Source organism: Mesocricetus auratus, unplaced genomic scaffold (assembly GCF_017639785.1).
Source record: "Mesocricetus auratus isolate SY011 unplaced genomic scaffold, BCM_Maur_2.0 Super-Scaffold_100008, whole genome shotgun sequence".
Taxonomy (NCBI): Eukaryota; Metazoa; Chordata; class Mammalia; order Rodentia; family Cricetidae; genus Mesocricetus; species Mesocricetus auratus.
Genome location: NW_024429192.1, coordinates 81,510,477 through 81,530,721, shown reverse-complemented (window position 1 = coordinate 81,530,721; position 20,245 = coordinate 81,510,477). Strand labels below are relative to the sequence as shown.

The 20,245-nt window shown below is 45.4% G+C and overlaps 1 protein-coding gene across 3 annotated transcripts in view; it reads right to left on the bottom strand.

The window, feature by feature from the left end:
• Positions 1-20,245, bottom strand: part of LOC101840395 (speedy protein E4A-like) — a 32,819-nt gene that overhangs the window by 8,391 nt on the left and 4,183 nt on the right. The window contains exons 2-9 of one of the 3 annotated variants that reach the window (XM_040751291.1): positions 19,613-19,685; positions 10,556-10,612; positions 9,905-10,111; positions 9,256-9,314; positions 8,633-8,718; positions 6,925-7,093; positions 6,638-6,741; positions 3,388-4,026 (exon numbers count right to left, since the gene is read on the bottom strand). In XM_040751291.1, coding sequence (XP_040607225.1) covers positions 6,673-6,741; positions 6,925-7,093; positions 8,633-8,718; positions 9,256-9,314; positions 9,905-10,111; positions 10,556-10,612; positions 19,613-19,685 — 720 coding nt within the window. In that variant the 3' untranslated portion in view covers positions 3,388-4,026; positions 6,638-6,672. Of the gene's footprint in view, positions 1-3,387; positions 4,027-6,637; positions 6,742-6,924; positions 7,094-8,632; positions 8,719-9,255; positions 9,315-9,904; positions 10,112-10,555; positions 10,613-19,612; positions 19,686-20,245 lie in introns of those variants that run through there. The other 2 variants (XM_040751290.1, XM_040751292.1) reach the window with 2 other exon arrangements.

Below are 20,245 nucleotides of genomic sequence, written 5' to 3'. Positions count from 1 at the left end.
GATTGTCTTAATTAAATTAATTGCTGTGGGAAAACCCAGTTCATATTGAGTTGCAGCATTCCCTAGGCAGGGCATTCTGAACTATATATTGTTATGGAAAAATCTTTTTGTACATTATGAATATGTATTACTCTCATTGGCTAATAATGAGATGACAGCCTATAGCTAGGCAGGATTTTGAGAGAGAGAGAGCGGATGCTAGGAAGAGGAAGGGCGGAGTCATGGGAGTCTCAGGAGTGGTGAGAAGACACTGAGGAAGCAGGAGATGAACATGCTGTACTGAGATAAGGTATGGAGCCACTTGGTAGAAAATAAATAGAGATATGGTTTAATTAAAGTTGTATGAGCTAGTTAGTGACAAGCCTAAGCTACTGGCTGAGCGTTTATAATTAATTTTGAGTCTTTTGATGATTATTTGGGAGCTAGCTGGTGGAACAGAGCTGACTGGTGGTTCGGAGGCAAAACTCCGTCTACATTATATGAAAATACAGCTGAGCATAAGCAAGCACGCAACAGAGCATGCACGCATTAACTCCCTCTGCTGTGGACTGTGGATGTGATGTGACTTGCCATTTGAAGTTCCTATTGCTTTGACTTCCTTTTTAAATTTTATTGTTTAAATTATGTGTATCTGTGTGGGGGTGCACATATGTGAGTGCAGGTATCCCTGGGGTCCAGAAGGGTGCGTTAGATACCCCTTTACCTAGAGTTACAGACTGTTGTGAGCTGCCATGTCAGTGCTGGGGACTGAACTCAGGTCCTCTGCAATAGCAGCCAGTGCTCTTAGCCACTGAGTCATCTCTCCAGTCTGCACTTTTCCTTTATGTGGAAGGTAGGGTTGTTTTCCAGGAACCCATGGCTTTGGTGTTTTGTTTTTTTACTTTTTTAATATTAAAAACCTACTCTGGGTCTTTTTGGTTGGGGGAGTTCAAGACAGGGTTTCTCTGTGGCTTTGGAGGTTGTCCTGGAACTAGCTCTTGTAGACCACGCTGGTCTCGAACTCACAGAGATTTGCCTGCCTCTGCCTCCTGAGTGCTGGGATTAAAGGTGTGTGCCACCACTGCCTGGAGGGTCTTTTGTTTTGTTTTTCACTCCTGGATTTCCTCCCTCAATCCCTTTTCCCTATGTCTGGGTTCAAGTTACAGTCTCTTGTGGAGCCTCTTCTATTTTTCTTCTTTAAAAAAAATGTGTATGTGTGTGTGTGTGCAAGTGCGTGTGTGCTTTGTATATGTGACACTTGTCTGTGTACTGCATTTACATGGATGTATATATGTATGGTATTTGCACGTGTGTGCATGTGTGTGAATATAACTGTGCACACATGTGTGGATGTGCATGCAACCATGTACCAAGGAGAATGTCAAGTACCTCCCCTGGATACCTACCTTATTCCCATGAGACAGGTTCCCCTGATGAACCCGCAGTTTGAGTCCTATCTCCATGCACCTCCCCCTGCACTAGGATTATGGGGCATGCCCAACCACACCTATCTTTCTACAGAGTGTTAGTAGTTGAACTCAGGTCTTTGTGCACCAGTAACAAGAGCTTTATTCACAGAGCCATTGCCCCAGCCCTCTTCAATGCTTTTCTGCATGAAACAATTCTAACTCAGGAGCTGGGGATATGACTTCGTTGGTAGAGTAAATGTTTTCCTAGCATGCACGAAGCCCTGGGTTCCTCCCCCAACATAGCAGAGACCAAGAGTGATGATGCATGCCTGTAAGTTGATACATAGGGGTAGAGGCAGAGGGATCAGAAGTTCAAGGCCATTCTCAGATACATATCCCATTTGAGGCCAGCTTAGAATATATGAGGCCCTATCTCATAAAATAAAATATATAGAGAGAAGTATATAAATAGGTGACCTCGGCTGGGCAGTGGTGGCACATGCCATAATCCCAGCACTTGGGAGGCAGAGACAGATGGATCTTTATGAGTTCAAGGTTGTATTCAGGCATCTGTACTGGCCTGCCCTTGGGATGCTGACAGAATATGCCCTCATCTTGCAGACACTAAGAGCACCACCACCTGTGCACACTCACTACGCATTCCCTTTTAAAAGGGCCCTGCCCACATCCCACCTTTCTCTGTTGTTTCTCTGTCTCTCTACTTCTCTGCCTGTCTCTCTGTCTCCCTCCTTTTCTCTTCTGTTCTCAGGGGTTGGTCTCTCCCACTCCCCTCCCTCCTTTTCCCATTCTCTTTCCCCTAGTAAAAAGACCCTCCACATGAGCTCTGTTCTCCTCCCCCTCTCTGTTTTTCAAGACTGGGTTTCTCTGGGCAACAGCCCTGGCTGTCCTATAACTCACTCTGTAGACCAGTCTGGCCTCGAACTCACAGAGATCTGCCTGCCTCTGCCTCCCGAGTGCTGGGATTAAAGGCGTGCGCCACCAATGCCCAGCTCCAGTATACTTTTTTAAGTATACTCATGGTATACTCATGGTCAGATGAGTAGAATTCTGTTAAAAAACACTGAGCAGCAAACAATTCGAACTAACAGGATTAGAAGGCTGGAGAACAGGAGATGGGTTCATCTTTACTGTAGTCTCCTACAGGAAATGCTGTATGGTTTCTTTAAAAAATAAAGTAAAACATGACAAGGGAAGGCTCAGTGGGTAAGGGCACTTGCCACCAAGCCTGATAATCTGAGTTTAGTCCCCAGGACTCACATGATGGGAGGATGAGACCAACTCCAGAGACCCCTGTACATTGTCCTCTGATTTCAGGTGAGTGAAAAGACATCTGCATGCATCATAAAGACACACACAACACAATACATATATATATGCATATATATATGTGTGTGTGTATGTAAAAACTAATACAACATATAAGAAGTGAAAAAACAGCTAAAATAAATAAGGGCTGGAAAGGTTGCTCAGTAGTTAAGACCACTGGCTGCTCTTTCAGAGGACCTGGGGTTGGTTCCCAACATCTACTTGGTGGCTCACAACTGTCCGTAACTCTGGTTCCAGGGGATCTGATGTCCTCTCCTGGACTATATGGGCACTATATGCATGTGAGTGTAGGCAAAACAATCATACACATAAAAGAAAGAAGAAAAAAGAATAAATAAATAAACTCATACTATAGAAAGATGAGAGAATAGGATATTGACAAAAGAATATTTATTAAAAATATGTGCTCTTTCAATATAATCTTTAGAGCAAAGGAGTTAAATATGTATCATTTGTTCACAACTCAGTAATAAATAGTACATTTCAAACAAGAATATATTTACATGAAATAAGTATCTATTTATAGATGTTCTATTTATAGAATTTATAAGTAGAATCTAAAAATCCAAAAGGCATGGTGGCACACTTTTAATCCCAGCACTGAGGAGGCAGAGGCAGGTGGATCTCTGTGAATTTGAGGTCAGCCTGTTCCATGAAGCAAGTTCAAGGCCAGGCAGGGCTGCATAGTGAAGGTCTGTCTCAAAACAAAACAAATAGATAAAAAACCTGAAACTACTCTTAGAGTGAGACTACTTAGACACATGAAAGTTATAACGCCCATCACAAAACTGTGAGAACTCTGTTTTCAATCCACAATATCTCAAAACTATTCAAAATGAAGAATTCTGTAACAAACATTTGTAGACTCCAATAAAAATAATGAAATATATTAGTTAATACTTTCTATTATAAATATATTACTCAAATTCTGTATTTTGAAGGAAGTTCCCTCCTCATCTGAGCACTGAGGTGTCTCCTTCAAGTGGCCCGAGACTGCAGAGACCAATTATTGGAATCCACAGGGCTGCTACCTTGGGGGAGATGGGACTGAGAACATTTGGGATAACAATTAGACAGTGCCGCTGAGTAGAACCGACCCTGAGGAATCCTGCCTTCTTTCCCTCCAGAGCCCCCTACAAGTGTTGCTGCTCCCAGGAGCACAGTGTGGTGATTCCATTCCACTCCTTCTAGAAGAGTCTGGGTTCCTCTAGTTTCCTGTGGAAGGCAGTCCTCTCTCCTCTCCCCCAGCTGTCCTTAATGTTGGCATAGAGTGTCTCCCTCAGGCAGGGATCTGGAGGGAAGAGGGAGGCCATGTCAGACTTCATACATGCAATTCTTCAAGCACAAACAAGAGTTATGCCTGAAGTCAATCCTAAGTAGAAGTTAGAACATTTGACAAATGGAAACTTATCTTGACCCTTCTTTCTTTTGTCTGTTTGTTCTGTGGTCCTCAGGGTCAAACCCGAAGGCTCCTGTGTGGTGGGCAAGTGTCCTGCCACAGAGTTACCCTGGTTCTTGACACTTCATTCTTGGTTGTCATTGTTTGGGAGACTTTTTTAAAGTGTGTGTGTTGGGGGGTGTCCATGTGGGTACAATACCAGAGGAGGTCAAAAGAGGGCATCAGATTCCTGGAGCTTGGGTTGCAATCCATTGTGAACCAGGCATTGCATCCTCTGCAAGAACAGGAAGTAATCTTCCCAGATGAGTTGTCTCTAACCCATGCCTTGTTTTGAGACAGGCACTCCTCTGGCTGGCCTTAGGATGGGTCTTGAACAGTGGGCCTCCTGTCTCTGCCTCCTGGGTGCTGAGGTTACAGCTTTCACAACCAGGCCTGACTGACCCTTGATTTTTAACTCCTAAGCCTGAAGCATCATTTTCAAGTGTGATTTTCAGACTAGTTGACCTAGATCCCAAGAATCATCTAAGCTGTCTAATGTGGGCCCAGTACCCTGCCTGATAGCAAGGACCAGAGAAGGATCCGCTTGTGGTGTGGACCAGATTCTCAGAATATTGTTTTGGACTAATTCTCACTTTGCTCCTCTTTGGTCACTTGTTTTTTTAATTAAACTTATTTATTTATTTATATGTACAAGTTCTCTAAGTTCTTTGTCTGCACATGTGCCTGCATTACAGGCAGGAGAAGGCATCAGATCCCATTATAGATGGTTGAGAGCCACTATGTGGTTGCCTGGAATCGAACTCAGGACCTCTGGAAGAACAGCTAGTGTTCTTAACCACTGAGACACCTCTCCAGTCCCTTGTTTTAAATTTTTATTGCCATTTATTTACGGGGCAGGTGTGTGCAACAGCAATGACTGCAGAGGTCAGAGGAAATTTTGCAGGAGTTGGTTATTTCCTTCTACCATGTGGGTCCCAGGGGTTGAACTTACATGACAGCAAGTACCTTTACCTGCTGAGCTATCCTATTGGCCCTTGAGTTACTCTCTCTCTCTCTCTTTCTCTCTCTCTCTCTCTCTCTCTCTCTCTCTCTCTCTCTGTGTGTGTGTGTGTGTGTGTGTGTGTGTGTGTGTGTGTGTGTGTAGTCCTCGGGCGTTTTGTCTGCCTGTATGTATTTGCACCATGTGCATACAGTGCTCCTAGAGACCATATGAGGGCACCAGATCCTCTGGAATTGGAGTTATGAATGGTTGTGAGTTGCCATGTGAGTGCTGGGACTCAAGCCTGGGTCCTCTGGAAGAGCAGTCACTGCTCTTAACTGCTGAGCCATCTCTCTAGCTCCCAGATGATTTTAGGAAAAACAGTCTCTCACTGTCCTAGCCCTCACCAATTCATTAGGCTGGTTATCCAGCCAGGCCCAGAGATCTGCCTGTCTCCTCCTCCCCAGTGCTGGGATTACAAGCACATGCCACAGTGCCGGGCTGTTTTGGGCATGAGTTCTGGGCATCAGGTCCTCATGCTTGCAAGGCAGGCACTTAGCTGACTCATCTCTCTACTCCTGGGCCTTTGAAGGTCATACACACTCTTGATTCCAGTCTTTTGCTGCATCCTGGTCACACCACAGACAGAGCCACTTGGCCATACCTCATCCATAATGATGGTCTGAAACTGTGGTGCAAAATAAGCCCCTCTCCAGTTCTTTCCACCAGAGTGTCCCAAAAGTAACTAAAGAAGGTGGTCCTGGACACTGAAGCACAGACTTGGGTACAGTTGGTGGCTGGGGTGATGGTTCAGTGGGTAAACTGGTTACAAGTATGGGGACTGGAGTTTGGACCCCCAGAACCCACATAGAAGCTAGGCAGGCCGGAGAGCCACCTGCAATCCTGATACACAGTAGGCACAGACAAAGCTCCCTGGAGAACATGGGCTAACTAGACTAGTTGCCATTGACGACATACCATATGTTCAACAACATACTATATCATGATAAAGTAGACAGCCATGAAGGAAGACACTCAGCATTAAGAGCTTCTCCCCACAGATGTGCATCACACATACATACATACATACATACATACATACATACATACATATGCATACCACACAGATATACACTCAGAAAACATGAAAAACAAGTGTAAATTACAGCCAAGGATTTGCAGAGCTGCAGAACACGCAGGGTGAACAGAAACCCATATTTTCTCAAACACATTTGGACCCAGTTGCATGAAGTAGAAGGATTTCTCCCAGTTCAAGTCTTTGTGACAAAAATGTCCATTTCCAAGGTCAGCTGGTTGGCCTCCAGGTGCATACCCCATCTCCCTCCTGGTTGTCACCTCTGTGTATGCAGTGATGGGGAGGGTCCAGCTATGTGTGGCTGAGCTGTCTCACAGTATGGAGGTAAGTGTGGGATGTGAGTGTGTCAAGTATGTGTGTGGATTCTGCGCCTTTCTTAATTAGACCACAGACAGATGTACACACTTTAAAAGACACCAAGGACATACCTATCTCAGATCAGTGGCCTCAGGCCTCCATGGATCTAGGGGTTGTAGGTCAGTTTGGTGCGATCTCGTGCCCACACCCACAGCTCTGGGTTGTAAGCCTGGATCTGGAAGGAAAAAAAAAAAAACACAGTTCCAGGAGCAGATACTGACTTTCCCGGAAGACTCCGCATCCTTGAATCCACCTTCCAGCTCTTTTATTCCCCAATCCCCCCTCCCACGTTCAACCGCATTCCTCTCTCTGTCTGTCCAGCCCATCCCCCTGCAACCTGCAGCCCACACCCACCCACCTCTTCACACTCCTCCCGAGACACCCAGATCCTCCAGCGCATGGATCGAATGAACTGGAACCGCAGTTTGTGGAACATGGGGCGCTGGGCATAGCTCTTCCCGTAGAGGAAGTAAAAAATGTCTTGTTTAGGGGCCTGGTTGTCCTCCTCCATGTCATTGGCCAGGTACCTGGGGAGGAAATCAGGGTGTTATATGGTTCTTTACCAAGGAGGATCCAGGAGGGGCAGGGAGCATGTCGTCACTGGATGGCATCAGTCCTGCCCAGCGTGATGGGCAAACCAGCCTACTATGGACAGAAGCCATCTGGAAGCACCTGTCACATCTACAGAGCCTGATGCTGTTCCTTCCGTTTTCAACATAAGATGACCTCAGGGTTCCCTTCTCCATCATTTCCGTCTTCCCCAGCCTGTGTGGTGTACACACACCTGTGTCAGCCCAGGCTCAGCACCTTCTCTTCCTCTCCTTTCAATGGCTGATTCTAGCTTTACAAGTACCCAGATTTCTCAGTTCTCCAAGGGAGTTTACAGCCTCCTCCATCTGCCCTGACTCTCCAGGGCCACACAGAGAAACACGACCTCAAAAAACAAAACAAAACAAAACAAAACAAAACAAAACAGAAACAGAAGAGGAGGAGGAAGGGAGGGGAGGAGGACGAGGACGAGGAGGAGGAGAAGAAGGAGAATGAGAAGAAGTAGAAGAAGAAGAAGAAGAAGAAGAAGAAGAAGAAGAAGAAGAAGAAGAAGAAGAAGAAGAAGAAGAAGAAGAAGAAGAAGAAGAAGAAGAAGAAACAGCAGCAACCACTTCCAGATCACCTGCCCCCTTCGAACCCAAACCCCAGATCTTTCACTGTTTCCTCTTGTTTTTGAGTTACTTTATTTTATTGCTTTATCTCTTTTTTCTTTTCTTTTCTTTTTAACTCACTCTGTAGACCAGGCTGGCCTCAAACTCACAGAGATCCGCCTGCCTCTGCCTCCCCAATGCTGGGATTAATGTGCACCACCAATGCCCTGCTTGCTTTATCTCTATATGGCTGTTTTCCCTGCATGTATGCCTGTGTACCCTGTGCATGGCTGGTGCCCAAGGGGGCCAGAAGAGGGCTTTGTGGCCCTTGGAACTACAGTTACAGCTGTGAGCTGTCATGTGGATGCTAGGAATCACGTCCAAGTCCTCGGGAAGAGCAGGCAGCAACCTCTCCAGTCTCTTGTTCAGTTTTTCAGTGTGTGTGTGTGTGTGTGTGTGTGTGTGTGTGTGTGTGTGTGTGTGTGTGTGTGTGTGCATTTGTGCTGCACATACACTGTGTCTGTGTGGGGGCCAGAAGTGAACATCAGGTATTGAGCATCAGGAACCATATAGAGCCTTTCCCTGGGACATAAATCTTGTCAATGAGTCTAGGCTGGCTTGTAAGTGAGTCCCAGGGATCCTGATGACTCTTTCCCCAGCACTGGATAACAACCATATGTTACTACCCCTGGCTTTTCATTTGGGCTCTAGGGATCCGAATTCAGGTCCTAATGAATGTACGGCAAGTGCTTTATCGACTGAGTCATCTCTCCAGTTACTCACTTGTTTTAAAATGGACATTAGCTTGTTTTCCCTCATAAAACTACAAAACCAGGTATATGAGAGATGAAAGGCCAGAGGCCCACTTCTCATGACCCCACATGCAGGGCTGGAATAGTGACCAACAGGAGGAGACAAAATACTCACAGAGCCAGGAAGAAGTGGATTGGCCTATACTGCCAGGAGAAGAGCCCAGCACGGCTGAAATAAGCTATGACCATAGACAGGAGGTACTGGTGGAGAGAGGAGACAGGAAAGGAGACGTCACACCCTGGAGAGGAAGAGTCTAGGGACAGGGGAAGGGGAGGCTGAGGTGGCATGAGGCTCAGAGAGGATCCCCGAGTTTTGGGTGCCTGCTGGAGTGAGGAAGGACAGGTGAAAGGGATTTTCAGACAAGCCAGGCCAGAGCGAGGAGGCCCTTGCTGCTCCAGCATGGTTGGCTCTGGGTCAATTCTGAGGAAGGGCTTGGGTCAACAGGGACAAGGTGGTCTTTGCCCTGAGGGAACAAAGGGTCCCAGAGAGCTGTGAGGAGAGAAGAGGCAATTCCCAGGGTAAGATGGTGACCATGGGCTCAGATTCCAAGGACTCCAGTGAGGCATGGGCATCCTGTCCACTCTGTAAGGCACTGCTGGGCCCTGAAGAGAGACCCCGGCAGGGTACCAAGGGTCAGGGCTGTGTGGCTTCAGGGGGCACTGTGGAGGGACAGAGGACTGTGGTCCAGGGAGGCCCCTCCCCGGGCAGGACAGGATCTGGAGCCCAGCTCAGCACACCTTATCAGACACTCTCAGCATCTTGTCCCAGGCCAGGAATTTTTTTACCACAGGATCCTCTGTGAACAAAGCACATGTGTCATGGTGTGATGGGGAACATCTGGGAGAGACAGCCAGGAGAACGGCCTCCTGGGAGAGGATCAGGTCAGAACCGCAGTCAGACACAGGAGCGACTGGAGGATGGATCGGGGGCAGTGTCAGAGATCCCACCTGAACCTGCTGTGATGAGGCTGTGAGAGACTTAGAGCACAGCGGCCTGTGTACACACTTCGTTGCCTTTTATGCGTATGCCACTCTGGAATCAATGCAAGGCTCAGCATATGCTGGACTCCACCTACAGCCAAGGACCAAGATGCTCAACAGCTGATGTTCCCATTTGATGTCACACGAGGTTATGAACATGGATATGTCGCACTTGTGTAGGCGGAGACACCCCAGCTCAGCAAAGTCAGAGCTAAGTTATAGCTGGGGTGATGAACTCCAGCCTCTCTCATCCCCATGTGGACCTATGTCAACTCTAGCCTAAGCCCCTCCACCCATGGGTCCTTGAGAATCAACTGAGCTGTGAGGGCAGCTTTCCCAGGGGCAAGGAAGTTGACTAGGAGTTCCCTCTTTTTCCTAAGGAGGGAGTCATGCAGGTGTCACCTACCCAGCAGCCTGGTGAAAACCTCATGGTGTTCAGGCCTCACTGTAGACACGCGCCTCCTCTTCAGCTTCATTCTGAGCCCACACAGTGTCTCTATAGACCACACCAACTTGGGATCAGGTTCTAGCAGCTCTGACAGGTTATCCTCAGAATCCGATGACAAGTCCCTCTTCCTCTTTGGGCTGGTGGGTGGAGGCTCCTCTCTTGGTTCTAAGTAAAGAACCCACACCCCAGTGTGAACTCAGGTTTTGATGATCTCAGCCCTACCCCATGGTATCCCCAAACACCCCAGACACACCAAGCCTCTTCAGCTTCTGCCTTTCCCCAAACCATCGTGCTATTTCCCTCTGCTGTTAGCCACCTGCCCCTCATCTAGTCCTGTCCCCTCTCCCTGTTCCTCCAGACTCTTCCTCATTAGAGACCAATCGTCCCCATGAAGAGAGGTCTCTTCTTGTGTCCTCTCTTCTCTGTCCCGTCGTTGACTCAGTGCCTAACCCCTTCCTTGCTCTGCAGATTTCCAGTCCATGTGACATCTGTGTCTGACCCTCTGTCCTCTCCTCCTCCAATCCTGCCTCCTGGGCCCTCCTTCCTTCCTTCTGGGTCCTTCCTCCTTCCTATCTGCTTCGCACATCTCTTCTCACTCAGTTCCCCCACCTGTTGGTCCCAAGATCTCCCCACAGGTAAGGGCCTGGTGATGCCAGGTGGAGGACTCTGTTGAGAACACAGTGACAGTTGGCCAGTGGTTACAATTCTCCCAAGCTGTTTCCTACCTTCTACAAATCCCAGACTCTGATCTATCCAGCCCTCCTCCTGGACTCTCACCGAATCCACACTTGATTCACCTTCCTTTGTCTGAGATCTTAAGAGTGTAGCTCTGGAGCATCAGGTAAACAGGCCGGCTTCCCGGCCTGTGCTCCAGTGCCTGCAGATCGCCTGGGACCTGCACAGAGCTCCCAATCCCGGCGGGAGCCAAGCACCCCAGACTCCAGATCTTCGCTCCCACCAATGAGACCAGGAAAGGAGAGGAGGCTGGGAGTCCAGGGAAGCAGCTGTTCCTCGGGCAGCATCAGGTAAACAGGCCGGCTTCCCAGCCTGTGCTCCAGTGCCTGCAGATCGCCTGGGAACTGCACAGAGCTCCCAATCCCGGCGGGAGCCAAGCACCCAGACCCCAAGTCTTCTCTCCCACCAACGAGACCAGGAAACCAGAGGACCCAGGGAGACCAGGACCAGCATTGGGACAAGGAATAGAAGAACCACCAGATTATTGGACTTGCTAGCACCCACCAAAAGGGAACTCTGGTCCCCAGACCAGTAAGGGGCTCTTTCTGCACCCACTAGAAGAAGAGATGGGAAAGAGACAATACAAAAACACAGTCAGCAACCGAAAAACAAATATGACACCGCCAGATTCTAGAGACTCCACACCAGCAAGACCCCAACATTCCAATGGGGACGAAGCAGAAGAGAACGACCTTAAAAGCACTTTCATGAAAATGATAGAGGCCCTAAAAGAGGATATTGGAAAATCCCTCAAAGAAATGGAAGAAAAAACAAACCAAAAAATGCAAGAAATGGAAGAAAAAACAAACCAAAAAAATGCAAGAATTGGAAGAAAAAACAAACCAAAAAAGGCAGGAAATGGAAGAAGAAATGAAGCAAAAAATGCAAGAAATGGAAGAAAAAACAAAGCAAAAAATGCAAGAATTGGAAGAAGAATCATACCAAAAAAGGCAGGAAATGGAAGAAGAAACAAAGCAAAAAATGCAAGAAATGGTAGAAAAAACAAAGCAAAAAATGGAAAAAATGGAAGAAGAAACAAACCAAAAAAGGCAGGAAATGGAAGAAGAAACAAAGCACAAAATGCGAGAAATGGAACAAAAAGCAAACCAAAAAATGCAAGAAATGGAAGAAAGAACAAACCAAAAAATTCATGAAAGGCAACAAACGGATGAACAGATAAACAGAAAATTGCAAGAAGCAATGCAAACACTGCAAGGGTTGAAAACTGAAATAGAGTCATTAAAAAAAACACAATCTGAAGAAAGGCAGAAAATAGAAAAGCTGGACAAACAGTCAGGCACTACCAATACAAGCATTACCAACAGAATAGAAGAGATGGAAGAGAGAATCTCAAGTGTTGAAGATACACTAGGAGAAATGGATTTATCAACCAAAGAAAACCTTAAATCCAACAAATCCTTAACACAAAACATCCAGGAAATATGGGACACCATGAAAAGACCAAACCTAAGAATAATAGGTATAGAAGAAGGAGAAGAAATCCACCTCAAAGGGGCAGAAGGCATATTCAACAAAATCATAGAAGAAAACTTCCCCAACCTTAAGAAAGACATGCCAATGAAGGTACAAGAAGCCTACAGAACACCAAATAGAGTGGACCACAAAAAAAATCCCTCGCCACATAATAATCAAGACCCCAAGCATACAGAATAAACAAAGAATATTAAGAGCAGCTAAGGGAAAAGGTCAAATAACATATAAAGGCAGACCTATCAGAATTACACCTGATTTCTCCATGGAAACTCTGAAAGCCAGAAGGTCCTGGATAGATATTCTACCTGCACTAAGAAACCATGGATGCCAGCCCAGACTACTATACCCGGCAAAGCTCTCAATCACTATAGACAGAGAAAACAAGATATTACATGACAAAACTAGATTCAAGCAATATGTGGCCACTAACCCAGCCCTACAGAAAATTTTGGAAGGAAAACTCCAACCCAAGGAAGCTAACTACAACCAGAAAAACATAAGCATTAGAGAATCCCTCTCTACCAACAGCCAAAAGAACAAAGGTGTGAAATTCCACACATAATTCCACCAACAACAACCATCGCAAATCGAAGAAGGATGAGCAATCATTGGTCATTAATATCCCTCAATGTTAATGGCCTTAACTCACCTATAAAAAGACACAGACTGGCAGATTGGATTCGAAGACAGAACCCTTCCTTCTGCTGCATACAAGAAACACACCTCACCCTTAAAGACAGACATTACCTGAGAGTTAAAGGTTGGGAAAAATTTTTCAATCAAATGGACCCAAGAAACAAGCAGGGGTAGCAATCCTAATATCTAACAAACTAGACTTTAAAATAAAATCAATCAAAAGAGATGAAGGAGGTCATTACATACTCATCACAGGTGAAACCCACCAAGATGAAGTGTCTATCCTGAACATCTATGCCCCAAATACAAAGGCATCCACATTAGTTAAAGAAACATTATTAGAACTTAAATCTCATCTAAAGCCCCACACAGTTATAGTGGGGGATTTCAACACACCACTCTCACCACTAGACAGGAATACCAAACAGAAACTCAACAAAGAAGCAAAAGGTCTAATAGAAGTAATGACCCAACTGGGATTAACAGATATCTATAGAACATTTCATCCACATAAAAAAGAATATACCTTCTTCTCACCACCACATGGAACCTTCTCAAAAATCGACCACATACTTGGCAACATATCAAACCTCAGCAGCTACAAAAAATTGGAATAACTCCATGCATCTTATCAGACCACCATGCATTAAAATTAGAATTCAACAACAACACAAATTGCAGAAAACCTACAAACTCATGGAAATTGAATAATGCTCAACTGCACCATCCCTGGGTCAAAGAGGAAATAAAAAAAGAAATTAAAGACTTCCTCGAATTCAATGAGAATGAAGACACAACATACCCAAACCTATGGGACACTTTGAAAGCAGTGCTACGGGGGAAGTTCATAGCGCTAAGTGCTCACATGAAGAAACAGGAGAACAGTTATACCAGAGAATTAACATCACAGCTGAAAGCTCTAGAACACAAAGAAGCACACTCCCCCAGGAGGAGTAGACGCCAGGAAATAATCAAATTGAGGGCTGAAATCAATAAAGTAGAAACCAGGAAAACAATACAAAGAATCAATGCAACGAAGAGTTGGTTCTTTGAGAAAATCAACAAGATAGACAAACCTTTGTCCAAACTTACCAAACAGCAGAGAGTGAACACGCAAATTAACAAAATTAGAAATGAAAAGGGGGACATAACAACAGACTCTGAGGAAATCCAGAGAATCATTAGGTCATACTTTGAAAACCTGTACTCCACAAAATTTGAAAATTTAAAGGAAATGGATGACTTCCTGGACAGCTATCAATTGCCAAAATTAAATCAAGAACAGATAAGCAATTTAAATAGACCTATAACCCCTATGGAAATAGAAGCTGTCATCAAAAGTCTCCCAACCAAAAAAAGCCCAGGTCCAGATGGCCTCACTGCAGAATTCTACCAGAAATTCAAAGAACAGCTTATACCAATTCTTCTCAAAGTGTTCCACACAATAGAAGCAGAAGGGTCTTTGCCAAACTCTTTCTATGAGGCTTCAATAACCTTGATCCCCAAGCCACACAAAGATACAACTAAGAAAGAGAACTTCAGACCAATATCCCTCATGAACATTGATGCAAAAATACTCAATAAAATACTGGCAAATCGGATCCAAGAACACATCAAAACAATCATTCACCACGATCAAGTAGGTTTCATCCCAGGGATGCAGGGATGGTTCAACATACGAAAATCCATCAACGTAATCCACCATATAAACAAGCTGAAAAACAAAAATCACATGATCATCTCACTAGATGCTGAAAAAGCCTTTGACAAAATCCAACACCCCTTCATGATAAAGGTCTTGGAGAGATCTGGGATAACAGGGACATACTTAAACATAATAAAAGCTATATACAGTAAACCAACAGCCAACATCAAACTAAATGGACAGAAACTCAACGCAATTCCTCTAAAATCAGGAACAAAACAAGGCTGTCCACTCTCTCCATACCTTTTCAACATGGTACTTGAAGTTCTAGCTATTGCCATACGACAACAAAGGGGGATCAAGGGGATACAAATTGGGAAGGAAGAGGTCAAACTTTCACTGTTTGCAGACGATATGATAGTTTACATCAATGACCCAAAGAACTCTACCAGGGAACTCTTACAGCTGATTAACACCTTCAGCAAAGTGGCAGGCTACAAGATCAACTCAAGAAAATCAGTAGCCCTACTATATACAGATGATAAAAGGGCTGAAAGAGAAATCAGAGAAACATCACCCTTTACAATTGCCACGAACAACATAAAATACCTTGGGGTAACGCTAACCAAACAAGTGAAAGACCTGTATCGTAAGAACTTTGAATCTTTAAAGAAAGAAATTAAAGAAGCCCTCAGAAAATGGAAAGATCTCCCATGCTCTTGGATAGGTAGGATCAATGTAGTAAAAATGGCAATCCTGCCAAAAGCAATCTACAGATTCAATGCAATCCCCATTAAAATCCCAGCACAATTCTTCACAGACCTTGAAAGAACAATAATCAATTTTGTATGGAAAAACAAAAGACCCAGGATAGCCAAAGCAACCCTGTTCAACAAGGCAACGTCCGGAGGCATCACCATCCCTGACCTCCAGCTCTATTATAGAGCTATAGTCCTGAAAACAGCTTGGTATTGGCACAAAAATAGACAGGTAGACCAATGGAATCGAATTGAAAATCCGGGTATTAACCCACACACGTACGAACATCTGATCTTTGACAAAGAAGCTAAAAATATACAATGGAATAAAGAAAGCGTCTTCAACAAATGGTGCTGGCATAATTGGAGACTGGCATGTAGAAGAATGCAGATCGATCCATGTTTATCGCCATGCACAAAACTTAAGTCCAAATGGATCAAAGACCTCAACATAAATCCAGCCACACTGAACCTCTTAGAAGAGAAAGTGGGTGGTACCCTTGAACGAATTGGTACAGGAGACAGCTTCCTGAACATAACACCAGTAGCACAGACAGTGAGATCAACAATTAATAAATGGGACCTACTGAAACTGAGAAGCTTCTGTAAAGCAAAGGACACAGTCAGTAAGACAAAAAGGCAGCCCACAGAATGGGAAAAAATATTCACTAATCCCACATCTGACAGAGGGTTGATCTCCAAAATTTACAAAGAACTCAAGAAGCAAGTCTCCAAAACACCAAAGGACCCTATTAAAAAGTGGGCTGCAGAACTAAATAGAGAGTTTTCAATAGAGGAGACTAAAATGGCTGAGAGGCACTTGAGAAAGTGCTCAACATCCTTAGCCATCCGGGAAATGCAAATCAAAACAACTCTCAGATACCATCTCACTCCTGTCAGAATGGCTAAAATCAAAAACACCAATGACAATTTATGCTGGAGAGGATGTGGTGAAAGGGGGACACTCCTCCATTGCTGGTGGGAGTGCCAATTTGCACAGCCACTTTGGAAATCAGTATGGAGATTCCTCAGAAAAATGGGAATAAACCTACCACAAGACCCAGCAACTCCACTCTTAGGCATATATCCAAAAGATGCCCATTCATACAACAAAGATGTCTGTTCCACTATGTTCATAGCAGCTTTATTTGTAATTGCCAGAACTTGGAAGCAACCTAGATGTCCCTCACCTGAAGAGTGGATAGAGAAAATGTGGTACATCTACACAATGGAGTACTATTCAGCAGAAAAAAATAATGGAATCATGAGATTCGCAGGCAAATGGTCGACACTAGAAGAAACCATCCTGAGTGAGGTAACCCAGTCACAAAAAGAGAAACATGGCATGTACTCTCTCATATATGGATTTTAGACATAGATCTGGGGAGTGCCAGCATTCAATCCTATGGCCAGAGAGTCTGGGAAACAGAAACTTTATTTAGTGGCTGATCGAAGAAGAGGCAGACTCCCTTGGTTAAGTACTGAGCTGAACTCAAGAAAGCCAGTAACAGAGAGGGAGGACTGATGATCAAAGGGATTAAGACTGGGCTGGTTTAACCCCCAGAAACAGCTGACCAGACAAAGGTTAACTCTTGAATCCCAGGCATCAGCCTGGGAAGCCAGCATGGGACTGATCAAGACCCCCTGAATCTGGGTGTCAGTGAGGAGGCCTAGGGAATCTATTGAGCCTTGGGCAGCAGATCAGTACCCATCCCAAGTATACACACGGACTTTGGACTCCCATAGAACAATGTGAGGTGCACTCTCACCCGAACTCTTGGGGAAGGGTCTAGGCCCTGCCCTATATGAAATGACAGACTATGCACACCCCCATGGAGGGCCTCACCCTCCCTGGGGAAATGAGGGGATAACGGGGGGGGGGAGAGGGCTCGGGAGGAAGGGAGGGAATGGGAGAGGGACCTGGAACTGACTTGTGAAGCAACCTTGTTTCTTATCCAAATTTAAACTGGAAAATAAAATTTTAAAAAAAATCTTAAAAAAAAAAGAGTGTAGCTCTGAAAAGACACTGTTGTCTGTGGAGATGCCTAGCACCAGGGAGTGTGGCCCTTCATATAAAGAGAGCAGAAACCTGTTATGTCATCATCTTTTCAGCCTGAAAACCAGCTTGAAAGAGAGCTTGTGTAACTTATGGATTAATGTGTCCACTTTCTCTCATGATCTAGGGTTGACATGTCTCCTGCCACTGACCTAGACTCATTCCATGAACAAAACCATCTTCCATGTCTGGTTTCTTTGTATACTGAGTGAGGGATGAGGCTGGAGAGATTCCTCCATCATTAAGAGTGTTTAGTATGCAACCATAAGTACCTGAGTTCAAATCTCAGCAATCACACAAGCCAGACACAGTCTCTCCAATACTTAAATGCCAGGTGGTGTGTGTGTGTATGTGTGAGTGTGTGTGTGTGTGTGTGTGTGCATTTGTGAAGAGAGAACAGGAGGATCCCTGCGGTTTATTGGCTGCTAGCCTTGCTGAGAAATGAGAAACAAGGCACAGAATGATAGAGTCTACTCGATACCCTCCTCTGGCCTCTCGCACAATCACAGGTCTGCATAGGTGTACACACACACACTCACACACACACACACACACACACACACACAACCACCACCACCACACATACTCGAGGAGAGAGACAGAGGAAGACATACGATGTTGACTTGTGGCTTCCCCAGAAATACAGATTCCTGGGTTAAGCTTCACTGATTCTAACAGCAGAAGAAAGAGGCCTGGCTTAATCATTGACTGATACACACACAGACTTATAATTCAACAGGGATTTTTTAAGGCAAATCTAGTGGTGCTGAGATGGCTACATAGGTCAGGGCATTTTCCACCAAGCCTATTGATCTGAGTTTGATCCACATGGAGGAAGGAGATAACTGACTTCCACAAACTGTCCTCTGACCTCCATATGTGTGCTATAAACAAATGTCAACTTTTCACAAAGAAAGCCTAAGTGTCTGTTGAGGGAGTAGCAAAGGGAGAGCACTTTTGAGTGAGGAGGGTGTGAAGGAAGGCTTTCTTTGCTGAGTGGAGACAGGCCAGAATCCTCTGAGAAACCATACAGTCAACTCCTCTTGCAACCTTTGATGCCTGTGTAAACATGGAGACCTGGGAGGGAAGCTTAGTCAGGTATCTATCCCTCATTTCTCCACACCTTGTTGGGTCTGCAGCTCTGCCCTTGCCCTTGATCTCAGTGTGTGGTTGTCTCTGACTACTACAGGAAGCATATTGTAAAATCCAGGACTGGGGATCAAGGCAAACACCACTCACGCCTTCACTTTGATCTTCAAGACATCCATACACAAAGCTGCCACTGGAGGCATGGTCATGTTTCATCTCCTTGGCACTTAAGTTTATGGGGCTGGAGAAATGACTCAGTGGTTAAGGGCACTGATTGCTCTTCCAGAAGACCTGTTTAATTACCAGCACCCACAAGGTAGCTCACAACCAGCTGTAACTCTACTACCAGGAGGATCTGAAGCCATCTCCTGGTCTCCAAGGGTACTGCACACATAGGATGTGCAGTCATACAGCGCATACATATAAAATAAAATAAAAATTTTAACTTATGTTTTGCACATGTTTTTGTGTGGAGACACATATATGTGCATGTAGAGGTAGACATCAGGTCTTCCTCAATTGCTCTCCACCTTATTAGACATTCAAAATTTATTTTATTTGCAGCAGGGTTGGGCAGGTGCAGAAGTCAGAGGCAGCTTTCTGGAGTCATTACTCTCCTTCCATCGTGTGGGTCACAGGCTCAGTGTTACACAGTCGGTGAAGCTTGGGAACAGGTGCTTTACTCATTGAGTCATCTCGACAGCTCTCCACCTTGTGTTTTTGAGACAGTTTCATACTGAACCTGCAGCCTGATGGCTCACCTAGACTCACTACCCAGCAAGTACAGGAGGGTCTCCTGTCTCCATCTTCCCAGCTCAGATTACAGTCCCAAGCCCCCCCACCCTTGCTTTCTTTTTTGTTTGGGGGGGGGACAAGGTTTCTCTGTGTAGCCTCCCTCTGTAGACCAGGCTGGCCTCAAACGCACAGAGAACCACCTGCCCTGTCTCCTGAGTGCTAGGACTAAAGGCATGTACTACCACCACCCAGTCTTTTTAAAAAAAATAACATGGGTTCTGGGGATTTGAACTAAGATCCGCATGCTTGCATGACAAGCACTTTACTCACTGGTCCATCTTCCTAGCCCCTGGTTATCAATTTTCCTTCACTGGGAGAATGCATACAGGAGCTGCCACCTCCTGGAAGTCACATGGAGAAGTTCCAATTATGTGCAGGATGGGTCCCCACAGTGGATGAATTGGGGGACCAAGAGGAGTGAAGTTGTGCACCCACAGGTGAGAAGGCCTAGTACTTACGATTGAAGAAAGCGAATTTAGATAGCATGACACACAGAGGCAAGCTCCAGGACCCGACCATCCATGTGGTTACCTGCAATAGGACAACAATTTAGTTCAGAGTTTTGTTGCTGCTCTAGAGGTAGAGCATGAGGGAAGCTGGTGGAGGAGGGGTCAGGGACTGATATGATGACCTTCCACATAGCTCTGTGAATGTGGGAGCAAGTCCCCACATGCCTAGCCTAAGCAAGCCCCCCAAACAAGATTCATAATCCAACTGACCATGATGACACACACCTGCAATCCCAACACTTGGGAGACTGAGGCAGGAGGATTACTGTAAGTTCCAAGCCAGCCTGGGCTACAGAGTGAGACCTGTTTCAAAAACAAACAAATTGTATAGGTGGGGCACCAGACAATTTTCTTAGTTGGCCAATTGTTTGCTGCACAAACATAAGGACCTGAGTTCAATCTTCAGCACCCACATTAAAAAATGAAAAATCCAGATACATAGCATTTGCTTGTAGTCCCATGGTGGGGAGGCGGATGCAGGAAGAACCCTGGGGCTCACTGGCTGTTCAGTCTAGTAGAATCAGCAAGCTCCAAACTCAAAAAACAAGGTGGAGGGTTGGGGATGTTGCTCAGTGGTAGAGC